This window comes from Aspergillus lentulus, assembly GCF_001445615.1.
Source record: "Aspergillus lentulus DNA, contig: Alt17, strain: IFM 54703, whole genome shotgun sequence".
Classification (NCBI taxonomy): Eukaryota; Fungi; Ascomycota; class Eurotiomycetes; order Eurotiales; family Aspergillaceae; genus Aspergillus; species Aspergillus lentulus.
The window spans coordinates 1,882,042-1,901,275 of record NW_028322112.1 but is presented as its reverse complement, the minus strand read 5'-3'; the positions used below and the strand labels follow the sequence as shown (position 1 = coordinate 1,901,275).

At 50.2% G+C, this 19,234-nt stretch overlaps 8 protein-coding genes across 8 annotated transcripts; 3 read left to right on the top strand and 5 right to left on the bottom strand.

Annotated features, from left to right (window-relative positions):
• Positions 1 to 447: 447 nt before the first annotated feature.
• ALT_9635 (alpha/beta hydrolase) lies at positions 448 to 1,395 on the top strand (the record flags this gene model as incomplete). Its single annotated transcript, XM_033563864.2, has 1 exon — positions 448 to 1,395. The coding sequence occupies one exon, from the start codon at positions 448 to 450 to the stop codon at positions 1,393 to 1,395; it is 948 nt and encodes a 315-aa protein (XP_033419755.1).
• A 2,002-nt stretch (positions 1,396 to 3,397) lies between these two features.
• ALT_9634 (Dabb family protein) lies at positions 3,398 to 3,846 on the top strand (the record flags this gene model as incomplete). Its single annotated transcript, XM_033563865.2, has 3 exons — positions 3,398 to 3,463; positions 3,528 to 3,638; positions 3,691 to 3,846. The coding sequence occupies 3 exons, from the start codon at positions 3,398 to 3,400 to the stop codon at positions 3,844 to 3,846; spliced, it is 333 nt and encodes a 110-aa protein (XP_033419756.1).
• Positions 3,847 to 4,518: 672 nt separating this feature from the next.
• ALT_9633 (4-coumarate--CoA ligase-like 9) lies at positions 4,519 to 6,501 on the bottom strand (the record flags this gene model as incomplete). The annotated part of the gene is made up of 6 exons (XM_033563866.2): positions 4,519 to 4,732; positions 4,782 to 4,885; positions 4,940 to 5,548; positions 5,603 to 5,780; positions 5,835 to 6,114; positions 6,168 to 6,501. 6 exons carry the CDS (start codon positions 6,499 to 6,501, stop codon positions 4,519 to 4,521), a joined length of 1,719 nt encoding a protein of 572 aa, XP_033419757.2.
• Positions 6,502 to 6,904: 403 nt separating this feature from the next.
• ALT_9632 (cupin domain-containing protein) lies at positions 6,905 to 8,184 on the top strand (the record flags this gene model as incomplete). Its single annotated transcript, XM_033563867.2, has 6 exons — positions 6,905 to 6,956; positions 7,005 to 7,170; positions 7,219 to 7,359; positions 7,412 to 7,491; positions 7,547 to 7,968; positions 8,026 to 8,184. 6 exons carry the CDS (start codon positions 6,905 to 6,907, stop codon positions 8,182 to 8,184), a joined length of 1,020 nt encoding a protein of 339 aa, XP_033419758.2.
• Positions 8,185 to 9,072: 888 nt separating this feature from the next.
• Positions 9,073 to 11,403, bottom strand: ALT_9631 (peroxisomal acyl-coenzyme A oxidase 1; the record flags this gene model as incomplete). The annotated part of the gene is made up of 6 exons (XM_033563868.2): positions 9,073 to 9,232; positions 9,283 to 9,418; positions 9,481 to 9,621; positions 9,674 to 9,755; positions 9,809 to 10,547; positions 10,601 to 11,403. 6 exons carry the CDS (start codon positions 11,401 to 11,403, stop codon positions 9,073 to 9,075), a joined length of 2,061 nt encoding a protein of 686 aa, XP_033419759.2.
• Positions 11,404 to 14,126: 2,723 nt separating this feature from the next.
• ALT_9630 (carboxylesterase NlhH) lies at positions 14,127 to 15,146 on the bottom strand (the record flags this gene model as incomplete). The annotated part of the gene is made up of 1 exon (XM_033563870.2): positions 14,127 to 15,146. The coding sequence occupies one exon, from the start codon at positions 15,144 to 15,146 to the stop codon at positions 14,127 to 14,129; it is 1,020 nt and encodes a 339-aa protein (XP_033419761.2).
• Positions 15,147 to 15,891: 745 nt separating this feature from the next.
• On the bottom strand, positions 15,892 to 18,320 carry ALT_9629 (Zn(II)2Cys6 transcription factor; the record flags this gene model as incomplete). Its single annotated transcript, XM_089600655.1, has 4 exons — positions 15,892 to 16,558; positions 16,704 to 16,883; positions 16,939 to 17,567; positions 17,619 to 18,320. The coding sequence occupies 4 exons, from the start codon at positions 18,318 to 18,320 to the stop codon at positions 15,892 to 15,894; spliced, it is 2,178 nt and encodes a 725-aa protein (XP_089455152.1).
• Positions 18,321 to 18,711: 391 nt separating this feature from the next.
• ALT_9628 (putative quinol monooxygenase) lies at positions 18,712 to 19,211 on the bottom strand (the record flags this gene model as incomplete). The annotated part of the gene is made up of 3 exons (XM_033563872.2): positions 18,712 to 18,886; positions 18,948 to 19,060; positions 19,146 to 19,211. 3 exons carry the CDS (start codon positions 19,209 to 19,211, stop codon positions 18,712 to 18,714), a joined length of 354 nt encoding a protein of 117 aa, XP_033419763.2.
• Positions 19,212 to 19,234: the final 23 nt, after the last annotated feature.

Sequence of the window (19,234 nt, the reverse complement as noted above, 5' to 3'; positions counted from 1 at the left end):
CTCCAGATTGCGTTTGTTGTCCCGAGTTCCAGCAGCACCCAGCTTCAAGCACATACATAGTAACGAAACGGATACTAATCAAACTCGACAACGAACATTGGAAGAAGCACTACTGTGTACCATTTACAATATTAAATGTGAAGACCAGAAGGGGTGTACAGCAGCTTTTCCCTGGTACTTGATACTTAGTGGTAGTAGAGTGGAGATTCTACTAGAATCCGAAAACCGTCGGCGCACGTTCGGTCTAGGCTTACACTCTAAGGGGTCCCCCGCGTAACCCGAAAATCTTCGGAGTGTGTACACTATGTAATGTCAGCCAATCCGGGCCCACTGCGAAAGTGATGACGTTCGTTGCCCGTGTCACTTTAGGCTATATATAGGTTGGGATCAGGAGCTCCCAAATTCACCCTACAACCACATCGTTTGTCCATATCTCCATTAACAAACATGCCTGAGACTGTCAAGACCGTCGCCATCCCCGGCGTTGCGTGGGACATCGCCGCAGACATCCACTTCCCACCCAACTTCGACCCCAACACCAAGCTGAAGTATCCGGCCGTTGTCTCGGCCCACCCAATCGGCTCATGCAAGGAGCAAACCTCGGGCAATGTCTACGGAAAAGCCATGGCCGAAGCGGGCTTTGTCGTGGTGGCGTTTGACGCCTCATTCCAGGGCGCCTCAGGCGGCACGCCTCGGTTTGTCGAGAATCCTGAATTCCGCGTCTCCGACTTCCGGTACGTGGTCGACTACATCCAAAAGTCGCTTCCATACGTCGATGCCGAACGAATTGGTGTCCTCGGGATCTGTGGAGGCGGTGGTTACGCACTCAATGCAGCCATGACCGATTATCGTTTCAAGTGCAGCGTCGGCGTCACCCCTGCCAACTTCGGGCGCCTCGCCCGCGAAGCGTTCGCTGAATTCAATCCGGCTGGCGCCCTTGAAAAGATGGCCCAGCAGCGCAAGGCTGAAGCCCAAGGCGCCGAACGCTTTGTGCTCAACTACCTGCCCTTTGCGAGCGTCGAAGAGGCCAAGAATGCCGACATCGACATGCGCGAAGCAATGGAATACTATAGAACTGACCGCGGCAAGTCAGACAATGGCTGTGTGAGCGGACTGTTCTCCTTTAATAGCGCTGCGGTCGCCTGGGACGCCTTTGCGTTTGCCGAAAAGCTCATGACACGGCCGTTCATGGTTGTTGCTGGTGATCAGGTTGGTACGTTCGGAGCGTACCGCGACGCCAACGAGATTTACGCGAGGGCAGCATCGGAGGAAAAGCGTCTTGTTATCCTGCCAGGGGTCTCTCACTACATGCTCTATGACCGACCCGAGGCTACTAAGCCAGCGCTAGATGAAATTCTGCCTTTCTTGAAGAAACACCTTGGCGAAGCCGCGTAGATCTGGCGGGTTTTTGACATTCTACCATGCTTTATTGGCTTCCGATATTTTCAATAAAACTTCAAAGGACGTTTGTTTTTGATTCGAAGAGTCTCAATGTGTATCCATCCTGAACCAAGAAATGCGTCACGCAAATCCGGTAGAAGTAAATATAGCATGTTGAGAGGAGCATGCACTTACAAAGACTATTCTCGCCACATTACCTACTATTATGACACGGAAACCAAGGGTGATAATAGAAAACAATAGGATTTGCAAAACACAAATGTGGAAATACTCCTTCATGAGTGAATACTGAAATCCGTTTGCACTGTTGATAGGGCCTCTCTTTGATTAACTGTGTTGTTAGATTCACCATCCCCCTGGCCAACTTCCCTGCGACTGGATCATAAGCTTGGACATCAGCCAGCACACCTGGTTCCTTTTCTTTTTCTTATTCACAGACTTCCAACCAACGGCCCTCGCCGGGCAAGTGAGAGGGGAACAGGGCTGAAAACCGTCGGTAAATCCAGGCTAACGGCCTAGCACTTTTTTTGTCATGCTGGTATGCTTTCGTGACCTGAAGCCTCTAGGGCCCGATAAGCTTAGCTAAGCAATCTAGGCCTAGGTAGGGGAAAATTTTTATATCTATATATAGAAAATAGGCCTATCTAACCATATATAAATAAGAATTATTAGATCCACTAAGAAAAACTAGTGCTGTGGTAGATCTTAAATTCTTGAGCACAGTAATGAGGAAACAAGTAGTAAGATATATATATCTCCGCCCTACTTTTCATGCGACTCTTAGGCGCACAACCCTACTTCCCTAAATAAGCCTATTTTTAGGTTATCTAATATGTAATATATAATATTTATATACCTGCTAATCGTGTAATTCAATATAATATATAGATACCCTAGGCGTTAAGGTCTAATACTAAAATAATAGGCGGTGATCTGAATACCAGATGTCACCTAACTCGATTGTATAGATATCCATATTATCCTCGATCCAATCCGCGCCGGATATGAGGGTGGGTTGCATAGGGAGTGGATTGGCCCATTATCCACATAGGTTAGATCAGACACAGTGCGGATCAACCGATATCCAACTCACAGCCAGTCCACACCTACCCATGAGAGACGACCCCGTAAGATTTGGATGGGTGCTGCACATGACAATGCAGTTGCACCCATATTGTATACAGCACACAGGTTCTTTACAAGCCTCTAACTTCTTACGGAGCTCAACTACACCTTCAAATGCCGAAAGCTCAATCGGCTACTGTTCTCAGGCGCCTTTCGGTAAATCGGGGTATCTACCCATTAGTCTTCATGGCCTTACACCAGAGCAAACTTGCGAAGGAATTCAGCCACAGGCTTTGTCCTAGTTGCGAAGCCTTCCAAGATGATTACTATCTTCCAGAGAGCTCTACTAGGTACAAGGCGACGCTTTTAATCAAAACGAGAACATTCAAAAAGAGTCAGAATATCCGCAAGTAGCTTCGTACTCCACCACTTGGCCGAACCGGGGTTTTATTAGTTCTCATTACAGCACATGGGAGAAGGTCAGTTGAGAAGTCATTGGATTACCCAACCGTCGGACTTTCTAGTGGAACAATCATACTAGGAAATCAGGCGACACAGGCAATAGACAGCTTTATTTCTTGTGGTGATAGCATACACCGAACTTGTGCGGCTACGTCCGATCTTTGCACACACTGAGGGACATGCCAGACATTTGCCGGATACTGTTGTTGCTATTGGCGGCGCCCCCTGAACCTGGCATTTGGCGTTGCATTTCTCTCCTCACAGAAGTAAGAATGAAGGTATTAGTCGGAAAAGCTGGGATTTCGGCTTTTTGGGTCGGTCACTTGAGGGGAAGCAGGCATCACTTAGACTGAAAGACTCGACGGTATTACTCCCTAAATATAAAGTGTCATCCCTCATCATGCGGAGTTAAATCCTTTTTGATATCCTCTCATTATCTGAGATAATTTATATTATTACTCGCAAAAAAATGGTCGTTTCTCACGTCGTTATCCTTTCATTCAAGCCCGACATCAGTGATGCTGATAAGGAGAAGGTAAGGAAACACCCAATTGTCTTAAAGATCTATCAATGTCCCTAAGCTGGCCCATTTACGCCAGGCATTAGAGAGCTTGCGTGAAATCAAAGACAAGGCTCTCCATCCTACAACGGGAAAGCCGTTGGTCAAGAATTTGACTGGTGGGAAGAACAATTCGCCCAAAAATTTCAATGTATGGCATTCCGACTTCTAACGGAAGCCTGATAATGCTAACTTTAAAATAGAAAGGTTATCAATACGCCTTTACCTGGGAGTTCGATAGCCCCGAAGACCGCGACTACTACACCTTCAAGGATCCATACCATGCGCTTATTACCCCGTTGGTTATTAGTGCGGTGGAAAATGTAATCGTGGTAGATTACACGCCCGATGTGTATTGACGTGGGGATCGAGATAGACCAAAAGACTTTGGCTGTGACAGTGGCAAATGAGATAATTTGTACCAGGACATCAACTTGATGAGCTGCAATTTGCGGTTTTGCGTATCACGGTCCCTCCTAGTAAATGGGAGAGAGACTCGGTCGTCTGGAATTCCTAATAGAATGTTTGCAGTATTATTGCCTCGTAATGTCTCCCCCCTTCCAATATTATTTGAGTGGGCGAATCCAAATACAGCCTCGACATGCTGAAGGCATTCTTACTGTCAAATATCATCGTATCTCCTAACCAGTCCCCTTGTTGTTTCACTCCTAATCGAGTTTTAAAATGATGATCAACTATCCTCATCTAATTCACCAAATGCCATGCTACAAGATGAGATGGATTCTTGATAGAATTTACATGTCAGATGTTAGAATCCTTAACCCTTACAATAACCTGTGTGCTACCTAGCCTGCTTCAAGATGTCCCAGTGCTATCTCGTGGTAGTGTTAGTTAAGCGATATGCCTGCGCCATTTGCTCACTGATCTAATTGTATAATGAGATTTGTTGCGGTGGAAGTAACTTCTGACTTCCCCTAAAACCCGGTATAGGTGATATGTAGAGCACTGGTCTAACTCTAATAGCCGTACGCCCAGACCAAAATTTCACCCATTAGCCTAGCGCACAACACTTAGAGCTTGGAGGACGGGTTCACTTCAATCTTGGGCAACAGACGTCGCATCACCTTGCCACTAGGAGTACGAGGGATCCTATCAATGAAATAAACGCCCGCTGTAAGCCATTTGTGTCTTGCAAACCTTGAGCGGATCAGCTCTTCGACTTCTGCAGCCGTCACCACTCCCTGCTTTCTAACTACGAAGGCTCGAGGGTATTCGCCACCATTGCTACTGTCATTAGCATGTATGTGGGGTGAAGCAAAGCGGAAAAACATACATCTTCGCACCAACGACCGCTGCGTCGCTGATATCATGATGTTGCAGGAGGGCAAGTTCAAGCTCAGCTGGTGAGACCTGTAGTCCCCTCACTTTAAGTAATTCCTGGAGAAGGTCAGTAGGGTGATTATGTGCTGCAGCAAGTTTACTTCGGCTTACCTTCATCCTGTCTACCACGTAGAATCTACCGCTGTCATCGGCGTAACCAATATCACCAGTCTTCAACCAGCGCTCCCCAGCTTCATGAACAATTGTAGCGGCCGTTTCCTTGGGTTTGCGATAGTACCCCATCATAACATTTGGCCCGGAAACCCAGATCTCGCCAACAACAACACCCGGAGGCCCTGTACTCTCATAATCTTCACCAGCCACAGGAACGATCTTAGCCTTACAGTTGGCATTGAGCCATCCAATTGACCGCCCATCATCAATATCATCAGGTGCAAATTGGAATAGTGAGCACGTTGTTTCAGTAAGTCCCATGCCTTGTTTGACAGTTGCTTCCTCGTGCAAGTACAATTCCTTGAACCTTTTCCCCATTTCGGGACTAAGCGGCGCAGAGCCCGAAACGACATTCTCTATAGCCTTGAGGTTGACGCTGTTAGGGTGCGGGTACTTCACCATCATGGCCATGATCACTGGCACGGTTGTCACAAAGGTGATTCTGTAGATGTCAAGGTAACGGAGGTATGCCTTGACGTCGAACTTGCTCATCACAAATACCTTGGCGCGGAGCTGAACCGCGTTCATGCAATACCAAATTTGGCCCTAGTGTCTGTTGTTAGTTGGCTATCAAATTTGACAGGGCCTTGAAGACTATACAAATGCGTGATACATAGGCAGTGGAGCAATCCATCGCTCTCCAGATAGGTTCAAGCGATGTCTCCTTGCGCGACCCTGGGGGGTATTGGCAACTAGAGTCCGTTTATGCACAATTTGGACGGAATTAGCAATGACGTTATAGTGGGAGAGCTCCACCCCTTTTGGTGTTCCGGTTGTGCTTAATGTGGTCAGCATTTGTTAGCCCATTCTTTCTGGTTGACGCAAGGCATACCCGCTAGAGTAGTTTATGATAGCAGCTGTATTTTGCGCTTCTTCGATCGTTCGAATAGGTTCCCATTTCCAAACGCGAGCCTCTTCTGGCGGGGCCCATATATCTGTCCATTTCCTGAGTCCCGGGAAAACACCAGTCGGCTGATCACCAGGGTCCGTGAAAAGGAGGACCGACGTCACAGGTAAGCCCAGTTTGCTGGCAGTATGCACGGCGAGTGCGGCTGTGTCAGGGTGTGCGATAATAAGCTTAGCACCGGAGTCAGCCAGTTGGTACGAGAGCTCTGAGAGGTGTCAGCTGCAGAATTCTCTTTTCTTCCAGTAAGCCTCCACATACCTGCCTCCTGTGCTGAAGGCGAAACCGCTGTAAACACGCACCGCGCTGCAATGGTCCCCCACAGCAGGACAGGGAAATAAAGCTTGTTGGGAGAAAACAGGAGAACTTTATCGTTTGCTTGCAACCCAAGCCTCTGTAGACCAAGGGCCACCTGCTTGACATAGAGCTCGGCTTCACTCAGGCTAAAGCACCGTGCAGGGTTGTCTGCGTCAAAATACTGAGGCTCTCGCCGTGTTTCCTCTGAACCGGACGAAAAGACCCACGATGGTATATCGCTGACCGGGATGTCCACCTTGTAGGGAGACTCTATTAAGTGGGTTTGGGGTGGCATCATGCACGCAGTGAAGAGTAGCTGGCAGGTGGTACGGTGGCGGTCGGATTTGCAGAGAGTGTAGTATTTCTTATAGCTCTCTACTTTCAATATGGCATCGACGAATTCGGCAACGACGGGCAGACACCTTACCTCGGATCAAGGTGAACAGAGCTGCTACATGACTGGTATTAGAGTACCCCGGGCCGGAAAAAACGTGCATGCTTAGCCCAAATGGTATGACTGGATTACTCACAGTATGCCGAGTCCTAATGCCGCTAGTTATCCTATGGTGCCAGTTCACCGAGCAAAGTGACCCATATTGATCACTACTCGGGGAACACGCGGCAGTAGAGGGTACTACCAGTGGAGGAGTCTACAACGTTGATTTCCTCTTCGAGTATTTGTCAATCTCCATGTACACACGATGGGTGCGTCACCTACACCCCTTGACCCTTCCTTGTGGCGAGACAACCTCCGTCCGCAGTGCACACAGCTCCAGTGACACAAGCGCTCTCTGTACTCAGAAGGAGTGAAATCATGTTTGGCAGCTCCTGGGGCCCATTCGGGAGCAAACGCCTGCTCCACCAGGGATAATGAAGATGTTGTCAAGGCGGCTGGCCATGGTGTTGAGTATCAAGAAATGCTCGAGTACTTGCTACAGAACTTGCGCCACTGTGAATGCTTGCGTGGGTAATTTTTGTTCATCGGCTTTCATCACCTTTTCGGCTTTGTGTTCAGTACAGGTGGAACTATTATTACCGCCACCTACCCCACTTCAACAGGACGTGATGTAGGAAGTATCAGCACTTGGCACCGCCCATATCTTCCCCGACTGGTCAACTTCCACTGCCAAAAGCTCAAGGCCAATACGGAGCGCAGGTGAGTCTTTGTCCATATGTTTAGTACTCTCTAAAACCTGGTTTCGAGCCAGAATACCTGCTGGAGATCCCGCACACGCTGAAGCACACGGTCTAAGCAGTAACCCCGTCCTCATCGCGCTGAAGCAGAGAAGTACGACTGTGAGCGGTTTATCAAACTCCGATGTCTGGACAGGACCACCCGTCAGCATCACCCGGCATAGAGCACGGGCTAAGAAAGAGTACACGTTATATTACTGGGCTGGATGCAACGGGAAAGGACATTATCCTCGCTTCCCCGGATCTCAGATACCATGACCGCGGCGGCTATGCAATTGCACGTCTATACCAGCTTGAGAAGGTGCCTGCAGATATTCAAGCCGAGCGAGACATGAAGTTCTACCTTTCAGGTGAAGGATACGACAGAGCTGACGGAGAAAGCTGGCCTCAGGCATTCAACCTCGTCACCCCAGGCGGCGCGAACTTCGTGCAAGGGGACTTTGGGCCCTCGGCATACTCTGTATGGCATAGGACTGTCTCTGTGGACTTTGTTACTGTGGTGGAAGGGGAGCTTACTTTAATGGTGGGGGAAAACGATGAGAACTGCACCAAACTGCTGTTGAAGCAAGGCGTAGGTTTATGTGTCACCTAGAAGAGCACTTGCGAACAGGATCTGATCTCTTTCTAGGACTCGATTATTCAGAGGGGAACGCTCCACAAGTGGATGAACCCTTCATCTGAGAAACCTGCCCGTTTCGTGGCCACCTTGTTAGCAAGTAAGCCGTTTAATGTGGGAGAGAAGGTTGTGGAGCCTGTTTGGATTCCAAAAAGCCTCGAACTGCCTTGATTAAGAGAGGAAAGCGTGGGTTGCTTCCGACTCTACAACCCATTCTCGTTCAATAGTGGGAATCGCTGCCCTTGTATCTGCACAGGAAACGCTTAACACAGCGCCGTGTGGGCTATGAACCTGTGGCTCCTGAAACATATACATCCTATAATGTTGACGTACTACGGTAGAGCAGCGCCAGCCTTGATTTCATTCTAATATCGAGATCAAATTCTCGCTCAATAGGCAGGCAATAACGCAAGCCATTTCGTCGCGGGGCATAGGAACCCGTCCACCGCTAAAGCAGCGCTTATTAACTGCACATAACGCAGTATTACAACTGTATTCATTTTCGGTCCGTACAAGTTGGGGTCGGGGCACATACAGGGTAGCACATAGTTGACCTAAATCCCCTTAGCCATCGTATCTCTGGCAAAGCTTTGGGGGAAATGAGAATAGCACTCCGCCGAAGCGCAATAGACGTAGGGGTCTGGATTATGCTGCGGCGATGCCATGCTTGCTACATCAGTAATATCGCGATCTTTGAGAGCGCTCCCTCGTTGTCTAAATAACCGCTGGCGTGCAGTACAAGACACCGTTCAGATTACAAAGGAGTTCCTGTCCCAGTAATCATTTTTCCTCCTCGGTAATTGCTGGGACTGCCAGGCACCAATGACTTGTCGAATGCCAACCATATTTGTGATGCCATGCAGCTTCCTAAAAGTGTCAATGATCTTATTGAACCACCAGTCAATGGAATCGGAGGACACAGCTATCCCTCTGGGGTTAGGGACCGAGTAATGTATCGCTTCTACATGGGTTATAGGACGAGTTTATAGTGTGGCTTATCACATTATTTTCGCATTGGTGAAGCACTGCGCATAGATATATCAATACAGAAGCCCCTAGCTACAGTTTGGCTAGGATAGATGACCAGTTGTCTCCAGTGCCCTTCACAATCTCGTCCTCCCAATAATTCGGATTAAATGTTATCTTATTCAGCGGGTTGAGCCTGTGTGCCCTATGGAAGAGCTCCTCGTACACTTTGCCATCGTATCGGCCGAGGGCACTGAGTCCGATTAGCCTGCACCCGAATAGGTTCCACGTTTGCAAGCTCACCTGTCGAGAAGATAATCTGGAATCATCCAGGCGTCAACTAAGTTGACCGCATGGGGTCGGATCTTGGCCATCAACTGCTGGATGTGGGCGGACAGGGCGTTGAGCTCACTCTGCGAGACGGCCCCGGCGCGGATAACTAGACAATGCGAATTAGAGACGCTGGGAGCGCAGCATTCTAAAATACTTGATAATACTCACAGTCATTGCCTTCAAGTTCCAGATAGTAACATGCGAAGAGGCGATAAAGGTCCAAAAGAGCTGCTCGGATGGTGGGAGACAACCCTTCATTCATCGCTACAGCCTCGTAGAATAACTCCACGATCATGGCCATCGATTGCGCTAGATTCCATTAGCCACGCACTTAGGGAGCGGACTTGATCACCAGACCTACCGTGGCTGGCCTTGTTGAGCTGAATCATGAGACTGGTCCACGGCTGCTTCCTCAGCACTCGGTTCACGTAAATGCCGTACACCTAGAGGGTGTTTAGTGCCTTGGAGGGAAGTAACAACGGTTGGAATTATATACCTGGAAGCTGGCTCTTCGGCGAAAAGCTTTCACGAGGTCAGGATCGGAGTCCAAGATGTTGTACGGGTGCAGTGTTCGCCCACTCGCTTGGGCGTTCAAGATCTCCAAGTGTGATGCGTCGGATCCTGGCTTCCCCGACGCAGCCTCCGTCATCCGCTTAATGAGATACGACGCGACCTGTTGCGTGATCATCCAATTGTCGCCCTCTACAGTCACCCTCGAGAGATAGTCAGGATACAAGCGGGTGAACCCGCTGGCCCCTCCATAGCCGTGACCTCCCAGCGCACGTCGGCAAGTTTCAATGCCATCAGCAACAATGTTAGTACAGAGGCTTTTCAGCCCCGAGGACATGCTGTGCATGTGGGCAAGGCTGCTGAAGTCCCCTTTTTCAATTTCCTTACGAGCATCGCTATATTTTTTCTGCATGGCTAGGCCAGTGTAGTGGAGCGCGTAGGTTGCTGCAAGAAGCGGGAGAATGCGGATTTGGACAGTGGGATAGTCCAACACTGCAACTTCAGGTCCGTCTGTATTGTCCCGGTCCTTGAATTGTCGGCGAATAGTGGTATAGCGCACAGCGATTGTCACAGCTCGAGCCAAACTAAGTCGTGACTGATGGACAATAAGGGATCGAACATAGGTCATGGTGCCGTACACCACAGCCGGGATCGCAGGCTTGGAATAGGTGCCAGTTTCTGGGTCAACCTTGGCGTAACGAGACAGAAACGCGGAGTGAGGGATTCTATTCCAGAGCATTAGCTTGGCTCGCCCTGCAATCTGGCTGGGCTACTGCACCTGAAGTTATCGAAGAGCATATAAGCATTGTCAATGGTGCCGTATCCGAACTTTGGGCCGATGTCGCCTATAACCACACCTTTTGGTGGCTGGTGCGTTTTCAAGTCTCTGACCTGCACGACAAATGGATGAGGCCCGTGGGAGACATATTCCGCGTGGCCACCCGTTCTTGCGCCTGGCTTGGGTAGTAGCAGTTGGGCCACAACGATGGCATAATTGGCCGTGCGGCCGAGGGATCCATTCCACCACTTGCTTGCTGTGAGGGTCGGACTGTGCAGGATGAACTCCTTTGAAAGCGGATCCCAGCGCGCTTCAAGCTCTATACCCTGCACATTGCTCCCGTGGCCCAGCTCTGTCTGCGCGTAGGCACCAATGATCTTGAAGCTTTCGATCAACGGCATAAGGTGAGCCTGTTGGGCGTCACTGGCTTGCTCGCGAATCGTGGTAACAAACATGTGCATGTGCAAATAATAAGGGGAGACGTCGTCAACCAGCGTTTCTGCCAGCTTGTAGTCGTTGATATCCCAGCCATGTTTGTCAACGAGTCTTCGCAGCAACTTGGCCCGCGCCAGGGCAAGCTTGTAGAGATCCGGTCGCGATAAGTTGGCTTGCTGTTTTTTATCAAAGAGAGGCTCAGCCTCTAGAATCGGAAGAATTCGGGCCTGTCGCTCCAGATAGTCATCGCCAGCGAACAGCGCGTGTGACAGCTCACCGACGGAGATGCTGGACTGGGCGCGCTCCCTGGCTAGGATGGTCGGACCACTAGGCTCTCTGGGCTTCAACCAGTCTGCGAAATCGGACATGGTGAACAATTCGGATCGTTTCCGTCATTTTGCGCAGATTGCAGACACTGGCCACGACTATTTATTTTACAGACGAGTGGGCAGACCGTCGGCATTCGGTCTCTGCGGTTACACAGAGCAACCCTGTTCTGAACCGGGGGCCGTCCCACTCCGAGGCACGGCTTACGTCCAGGGCCAACTTTTCTGAAGTGATGGGGCACCGCGGAAGTGGCTCACATTCACTGAGACTACATCAGCGTGCCTGGCAAGTGAGCCACTAGTCAAGCAGCTTCCACCATTCGAATAGGAACCGATTGATAGCAGGAACAGTGACTTGCCGGGTGGAAGGAGGGAACTTAGGGTCAGCTTAATGCATAGCTAAGGTAACTTCAGCTAAATGGAGTCTCTGACGTCGCTTTCCCAGTGCATTTTGAGGCTCGTGAATTAACCTAGCTGGACAATATCTTATATCCCGTCAAACGATGACTCGGCTTATTCAACGTCGCTCGGCATTTCTGCCTCCACAACCCCTCAACTTTTCCCCAGACGAGCGCTTATCCCGGGTGCTTGCCGAGCCTGACTGTAAGGCGGGTTGAGCTTTACAAATAAATCCAATACTCAATGACCACCTCAGACTCACTTCGAGACCTGCGGTTAAGGAACATCTTTGCTCGATTATTCCCTTACCATGGTATTCAGCTCCCGATGGGAAACGAGCATCCCAGATGTCCATCTTGCTACGTTGCTTTTCCAATCACCTAGCCATCCTCTTTCAAAGACAAATAAGTGTTTTATCGATGTCGATGAACCGGACACTCTCTACCTGACCACCCATGAATTCCGCCTCTGGAGCCAGCGGGTCGCTGCTGGTCTGCGAAAGTTGGGAGTCAAGACAGGAGATCGCGTTTTGGTCTTTTCAGGGAACAGTATTGCATTTCCTGTGCTTTACATGGGTATCTTGATGGCAGGTGCTATTTTCACCAGCGCCAATCCGGCTTATATTGCGCGGGAGCTGGGGTACCAAGTAAAGGACAGCGGAGCCGTGATCGTTCTCTGTGCGGAGACAAGCATCGAAACAGCTATTGCTGGTGTGAAGCTTGGCGGCCTCAGCCCAAACTGCATTTTTGTATTCAACGAGGCCCTGTTCCAGCATGCAAGAGGATTCAGTCACAAGGACTACCGTACGGATTTTCGCTCGGTGGGCTGCCGATACTGGGGCGAGTTGGTGGCTGACGAAGAGGAAGGCAATAGCTTCCATTGGGATGAGCTATCCACCCCGGACCTGTCTTCCCGGACCCTGGCTCTGAATTACTCGAGTGGGACGACAGGCGTCCCAAAAGGTGTGGAGGTCAGCCACAAGAACGTTATCGCCAACGTTCTGCAATTCAACTACCTCGCACAGCTAGATCCAGGGTACAAGGAAAAAGCTTCGAGGAGTCGGTGGCTCTGTCCATTGCCAATGTACCACGCAATGGGACAGAATATGTTCATTGGCATTGCAATCACTCGTGGTATACCCGTGTACCTGATGACGAAGTATGATTTCGCCAAATTTCTCCGTACAATCGAGCGGTTCCGTATCACGGACCTAACTCTGGTCCCACCAATCGTGATTCGAATGGCCAAGGATCCTCAAACAAGACAGCACGATCTATCGAGCATCGAAACCATCTTCTGTGGTGCTGCACCATTGGGGAAAGAAGCTTGTGATGAGGCGGAACGCCTGTGGCCAAATCGTCAAGTCAATATCAAGCAAGGCTGGGGAATGACTGAGTATGAACCGTTCCCTTGTTCCCTCACGACTATTCAATAGCCTTTAGCTGATGGAAACGACTAGGACTACATCAATAGTTACCGCCTGGCATCCCTTGGAACGATCTGAGGACGCATCCGTCGGTGAATTAGTTCCTAATTGTGAAGCACGAGTTGTGGCAGACGATGGAGTCACTGAGTTAGGACGGAACCAGCCAGGTGAACTTTGGGTACGAGGCTTAAACGTGATGAAGGGGTATTGGCGCAACAAGAAGGCTACGGAGGAATGCCTAACTTCGGATGGATGGCTGAAAACGGGCGATGTGGCCTATATTGACGATGATAATAAGTGGCATATCGTTGATAGGAAGAAGGTGAGCTCATATAACCAGCGCAAATAAGACAATACTGACCACACCATGGCTAGGAGTTGATCAAAGTCAAGGGGAATCAGGTCGCTCCAGCAGAGTTAGAGGGCCTGCTGATCGAACATCCAGCTGTTGCGGACGTCGCAGTGATAGGCATTCCACAGTATGTGCTTGGCATCCCCCTTACCGTAATCCTCCAGGTCTGACATATCGGGAAGCGGAAATGATGAGCAACCGCGGGCGTATGTCGTCCTACAAGCAGGAAAGGAGGCCGCGCCGGAGGAGATTGCGAATTTCCTAAACAGCCGGGTCTCGCGCATCAAGAGAGTGACAGGAGGTGTTGTCTTTGTGGACTCTATTCCTAAGAACCCCTCTGGGAAGATTCTGCGCAAGGTTCTCAGGGACATGGACAAGTCGATTGCTAAGAGTACAGGCAGACCCAAGTTGTAGACATGCTATGTAGACAATCGGCTTAAAGAAGAGATCGAATGCCTCGTAGAAGAAAAATTGGCATGATTGTATGTTTCGTCACTGAAAAATAATTGACTGTAGATGTTTCTATCACTCTGTCTCTCTGTTTCCCCGGCACAAATAGTTACCAAAGAAGTTGCCAACCTATGCGCACTAAAAATTCAGCATGGCACGGACACGATTTTGGATGGCGCGCTGGGAGAAAGAAGCCCCGGGAGCCAAGCTTGTAAACCCATGCGGTAGGCCAGGGTACATGTGGAACTCCGTGGGAATCTTTGCCTCGACAAATTGGACCAGGTAATGTATATTCTCGGTCAGCAGGATATCCAGCTGTGGACAATCCAGGTATAATTCGGGCAGGCCACGGACGTCCAGATTCCGCGCCGCAGCAGCGTACTTGGGGACGCGATCAGTGCCAACGACGTCTTTTCCGAGGTATGCGGCCCAACCGGTAATGCAGTCGCTGACATCAAAAAAGGCCAGGCCATTTGTATTGTCGGTAGCAGTACGATCATCAAGCATAGGGTAGATTAAGATTTGTTTGGCCAACGGCGGCGACAATACCCTGTCGCGAGCGAGCAGGGCAAGATTGGCAGCAAGACCTCCTCCAGCACTCTCACCCATTACCCCAATACGCTTCGTATCGATATTCAGATGCTCAGCATTCGAATAAACCCAGGTCAGGGCCGCCCAGCAGTCCTCTAGAGGAGTTGGGAACGGATGCTCCGGCGCGAGGCGATATTCCACAGACAGCATCTGCACACCACTTTGAGACACATAATCGACCATGCTCTGGACACTTTGAGCAGCGCTGAAGCTAAAGTAACCACCCCCATGGATATGAAGAATAGCCGGATGAGGCCCAGCGGCTGAGTTCTCCCGTTTGCGAACGTGGTAAATTTCGACCAAGTGGCCGTCAGAAGATGGCGCGCGGTGAACGATCCTCTCCAAAGCCTCTGGAATTCGACATTTGGCATCCTTTTTCAATGCCTGTTGGAGACGATTTCGTCGTGCCTGAACGTCGTAAAGAGCCGGTGACCCTGATGCTGCATATTGCACGAGGGTTGGGCCTGCCGCAGCTTCAAACTCGGGATCATAACGAAGAGACATCTTATGCGTCGGATGCAGTAAAGTCTGGCCTGGCGTGGGCGGCAACGGATGGGAGAGGGACATCGCGGTCGCCTTTTGTTCCCTTCACAGTCGCCAGAGTCAAACCCGCGCCAAAGCCGAAGAACCCATAAACCGAACTCATAGCCTCAGTCGGTTAACGCCACATTTGGTGTCATGGGCCTTACGCTTCCGTCCTCTTCGCAATTGTTCACCTCCACCCTTCATCCTGGTCCCGTGAGTTAGGCACTCGGAGACGTAGGAAACAGCTCCTGGAAAGTAATTCTGCCGTGGCCCTAGTCGGAATGTCTCGTCTGTGAGCCTTCGGGCGTATAGCGCGGTGGCGCATGTTGAACATTCAACCGATGGACCAGGGTTAACATCGCTGCCTCGGTGCATCTTCTTAGATACCGACACGATGCCTCGGATATGTGCTCGCTCGTCCAAAGCCAGTCGGCCAGTTCATAAATAAGGGGAGGAGGAATCATGTTAACGGTTTATAAGCGCGCGGATGGCAAGAGAAATACGGATAGTTACATGAGTGCAGCGGACATAGCCAGGCACAGTGGTGTTGGTTACAACCCAGCCGTGGAGGCTCGATACGTTACTCCCGACCAGGCAGACTTTGTCCGGAGTAAGAAAGTACGTTATCATTATACGTCGGGTGACACTATTGACCTGATTGAAGAAAGAAGCCCAAGGTTATAGAGAGAATCGCCTCATTGAGCTAATATTATTATTCGCCAAGTGAGAAACGTGATCATCATTGTTATACATCCCTAGGTAAGCCACGAACTAGCAGTCCGTAGTGTTATTCTCCCAGAATTGCCAAAAGATTTAGGAAATGGCTATCCTCAGGACAGTCGCCCTGCGACTGGTCCAGCATGACCTCTGGTTGAATATTTTCATCCATCATTGTGTCGTTGACATAACCGGCCACAGGTCCCGTTGATTCATTTGTGTCAGACTCTAAACCCTGCAGCATCCCTGAAAGAGATTGGTTGAGATGTAACGTGAGTAACACAGATGACAATGGTACGTTGTGGAAATGGTCGTGGGGATTTATCGGTGTTGGCTTCGGGTCTGGCTTCGAGTCTGGCTCCTCTACTGCAACGCTCTGAGTGGATTCTCGAGATGGTGGGAGTGCCTGTGGCTGGTGCGACATCATGTTGCCCAGACGCTGAGGTCGGGCCTGTCCGACTCTGGCTTGTCCAGAGAGTAAATTATCCAAGTAGAGACATAAGCCAGCGTAGCTGTCTGGCTCCTGGTCAAACATATCCACGAAAGAGACCGCCTGTCCCACCCTCTTCGTAGGTTGCCCGAGTTTCAAAATATTAGGCTTTGCGAATTGGACAGCTCTATCCACCATCATACACAGCCGGGCTACATCATACTTGCGACTGTATAGACGATTAACTTCGGCAAACAGCGAGAGTTGTTGGGCATTTCGATGTCGAGCCATTGGCGTTGAGGACAGGCTGAGGTTTAGTCCCAATAATATTAGCGGCAGTAAAGTATATGCCATGCTAAGAAGACTCTTATTAGCTAGCGGGCAGACATTAATCAGGACGATGAACAAGGAGATCGAGGTATTGAATATGGGCTGCCTGGACGAGATCATACGTGCTTACTGGTAGGTATTTGGCCATATTGGCCGCAATCAACTGCCGCAGCTGGTCGGTCATAGTACTAACAGCATCCAGCAGTTCGGACTTGTAGTGACCGAGGTCAATAATTGTCTGTGGCCGTTCAGATTGAGCAGCCAGTTGACAAGCATGATTGCATAATGCAATGCGGGCTGCCCTTGATTGTTCGTCAGGGAAGCAGGGACAAAAAAAAAGGTGTACAAGCAACTTACTGGTGATAGACATTAGTCAGTTTCTTGAAGAATGAAGTTGAAGGCTGGCGTTGAGAAACGGCATCATTGTCTACTCTGTGCACAAAATCAGCCTCCCATGCAGAAAGACTAGACGACGCGTGTTGTAGGCTCTCCCAGTGCGCCTCCGGGGTATAGTTCCAGCCCCACTCCGAGTCAGGAAATGAAGGGTAAAGGATGCATAAGAGATCGGTGACAGCGCTGGCAAAGTGGCAGAGTCGAATGAGTGCCCAGGTCAGAGCGAGCTTCGTATCCGCCTGGTAGACTTCGGAGCCGCCCAACTCGTCCTGCATGTCGGTCAGGCTGATGGCCGCCCCGACTGTGTTAAATTGATCAGGGCTGATTTGCAAGGTTCGACGCATTCCCAGAGAGATAATCCGGTCCCTCAGGACGCAGCACCACCACAGACGTTTCAGCATCACTCGGCTTTTGTTGGTGAGAGTGCCTAATTCATCGTACCGGTGGGCACTCTCGGCCTTGGCGTGCTCGATCGCGACGGACAACCAGGTAGAGTTGCACATTGCGTCACTGCTTGTGTTGTAGTAGCTCAACAGGAGGGCCGACTGGCTAATGGTGATATGGTCACTGTCCGGCATATGTGTGTACAGCATCTGGGTCTCGTTATGAACTGTCGGCCGAGTAGTTATCATGGTTTCACTTACATTGGCTTTGCGGTAAAAGTCGTCGCGTGCGGTCAGCAACGAAGGAAAGCCACATTCCTTTGCGACGTACTCTGGAACGAAAGGTACAGCGGCAAAAAGCATGGAATGGAACAAGAGTAGAGGTAATTCTCCCTTGTGCTGATCCGCCTGGCGATACACAAGCCACATCCAGCTCTCGTCGACAAGCGGAAGAGTAGGATGGACATAGAGAAAATAGTGTGAGAGCAGGGTTTCCACGACCGGCCGGCTGGGCAAGTGGAGACATCCTTGAGATTCCAAGAAGAGCACTTCATTTTCCGGAAGGTGGCCGATTGGCGACAGGTCCACAAATGCGTAATAGGCAACAGGTAGCCGATTGATGTTCACCATTAAGGCGCTCGTTAGGGCGGATGGGCCGGCAGGAAGGACCGCAGATGTCTCTGACACCTGCTCACCACTGGGAGATAATCCATAAGCAAGATGTGCTGGCCCGTCACAGGCCTGTCTCTGAGATTTGCCTCGTGGGTTGCGCCCAGTTGCATTTCTAGGGGGACGCTTGGTACAGTGGACTTTATCGAGACGACAATTTGTGCAGGGAACCCCATGCATCACATCACAGCGAGTCTTACGCTGATGGCAGTGTTCGCAGGCGATAGCGGCGCGCTTAACGCGCGGCCTATTGCGGGAAGGAGAATAATTGCGTGCTGTACTTGGGTCTACCATGGCTTGTGTGAGGATGGTGATATAGAACAATCTCCCGATTGAAGACTGAACGGAACATGAGCCCTAAAATACGGCATGCGGGCTTTGTTTTACTAGGAACGCTATCCCCGACCACCAGATTCTAGAATCCTAGGGTCGGCATAAAACGAGGGCGGTGCTTCAGATCCGGGCCATGATGCACTGTAGTCGGTCCAGATACAGGCCGGGTTTTCGGCAATCTTTCATATTCCGAAAAGCCACTGCAGTCATGGCGGACGTTGGCGAATCAATGGGGGTTGGAAGTCCTTTGGACTGTCACCAGCCATGCGAGAAAGTTCCGATTTGTTGGCATTGGTATAAGAAGGCAAGGAGCAGGTAATCTTGTTGACTACTACGGCACTAATAAGGTATTCTACAGTGCGAAATGTATCGCCTGCTCGGTATTCCGGAAATCCTCAAGCTCCTGCTGGTCATCCTGGCTCGTAAACGCCTCGAACGGAGTTACTCCAAGCTCAATGGCTTTGCTGACTAGATCTTCGTGATACTTGCTGTTACCGTAGGCAAACATTGCTTCAGTGCTTTCGAAGCTTCGCAATTCTGTCAGCTCTCGCTCTGGTCTCCTTGACGCACAAGCTACTGTTTGCTCACCTTTCGACCACGACGAACTGATTTTTCCGCGCGGACCAAAAGTAAAAGGCAACTAGAACCCCGTCGACATTTTCGCGGATGTCGCTCAGGTTTTTCTCCAAAAAGGCTTTAAGCTAATTCACTGCATCAGCACCAATATCTCGCGACCATCGAGGGACAGAGCATAAGAACGTCTCAAGTGTTTGTGTAGACCCTCACCTTTTCTGTCTTGCCTTCTTGTGGACGGAGGAAAATAACGCCACTCGCTAGGCCACCGGTAGACATTTTGCGGTACTGTCGGAGACTGG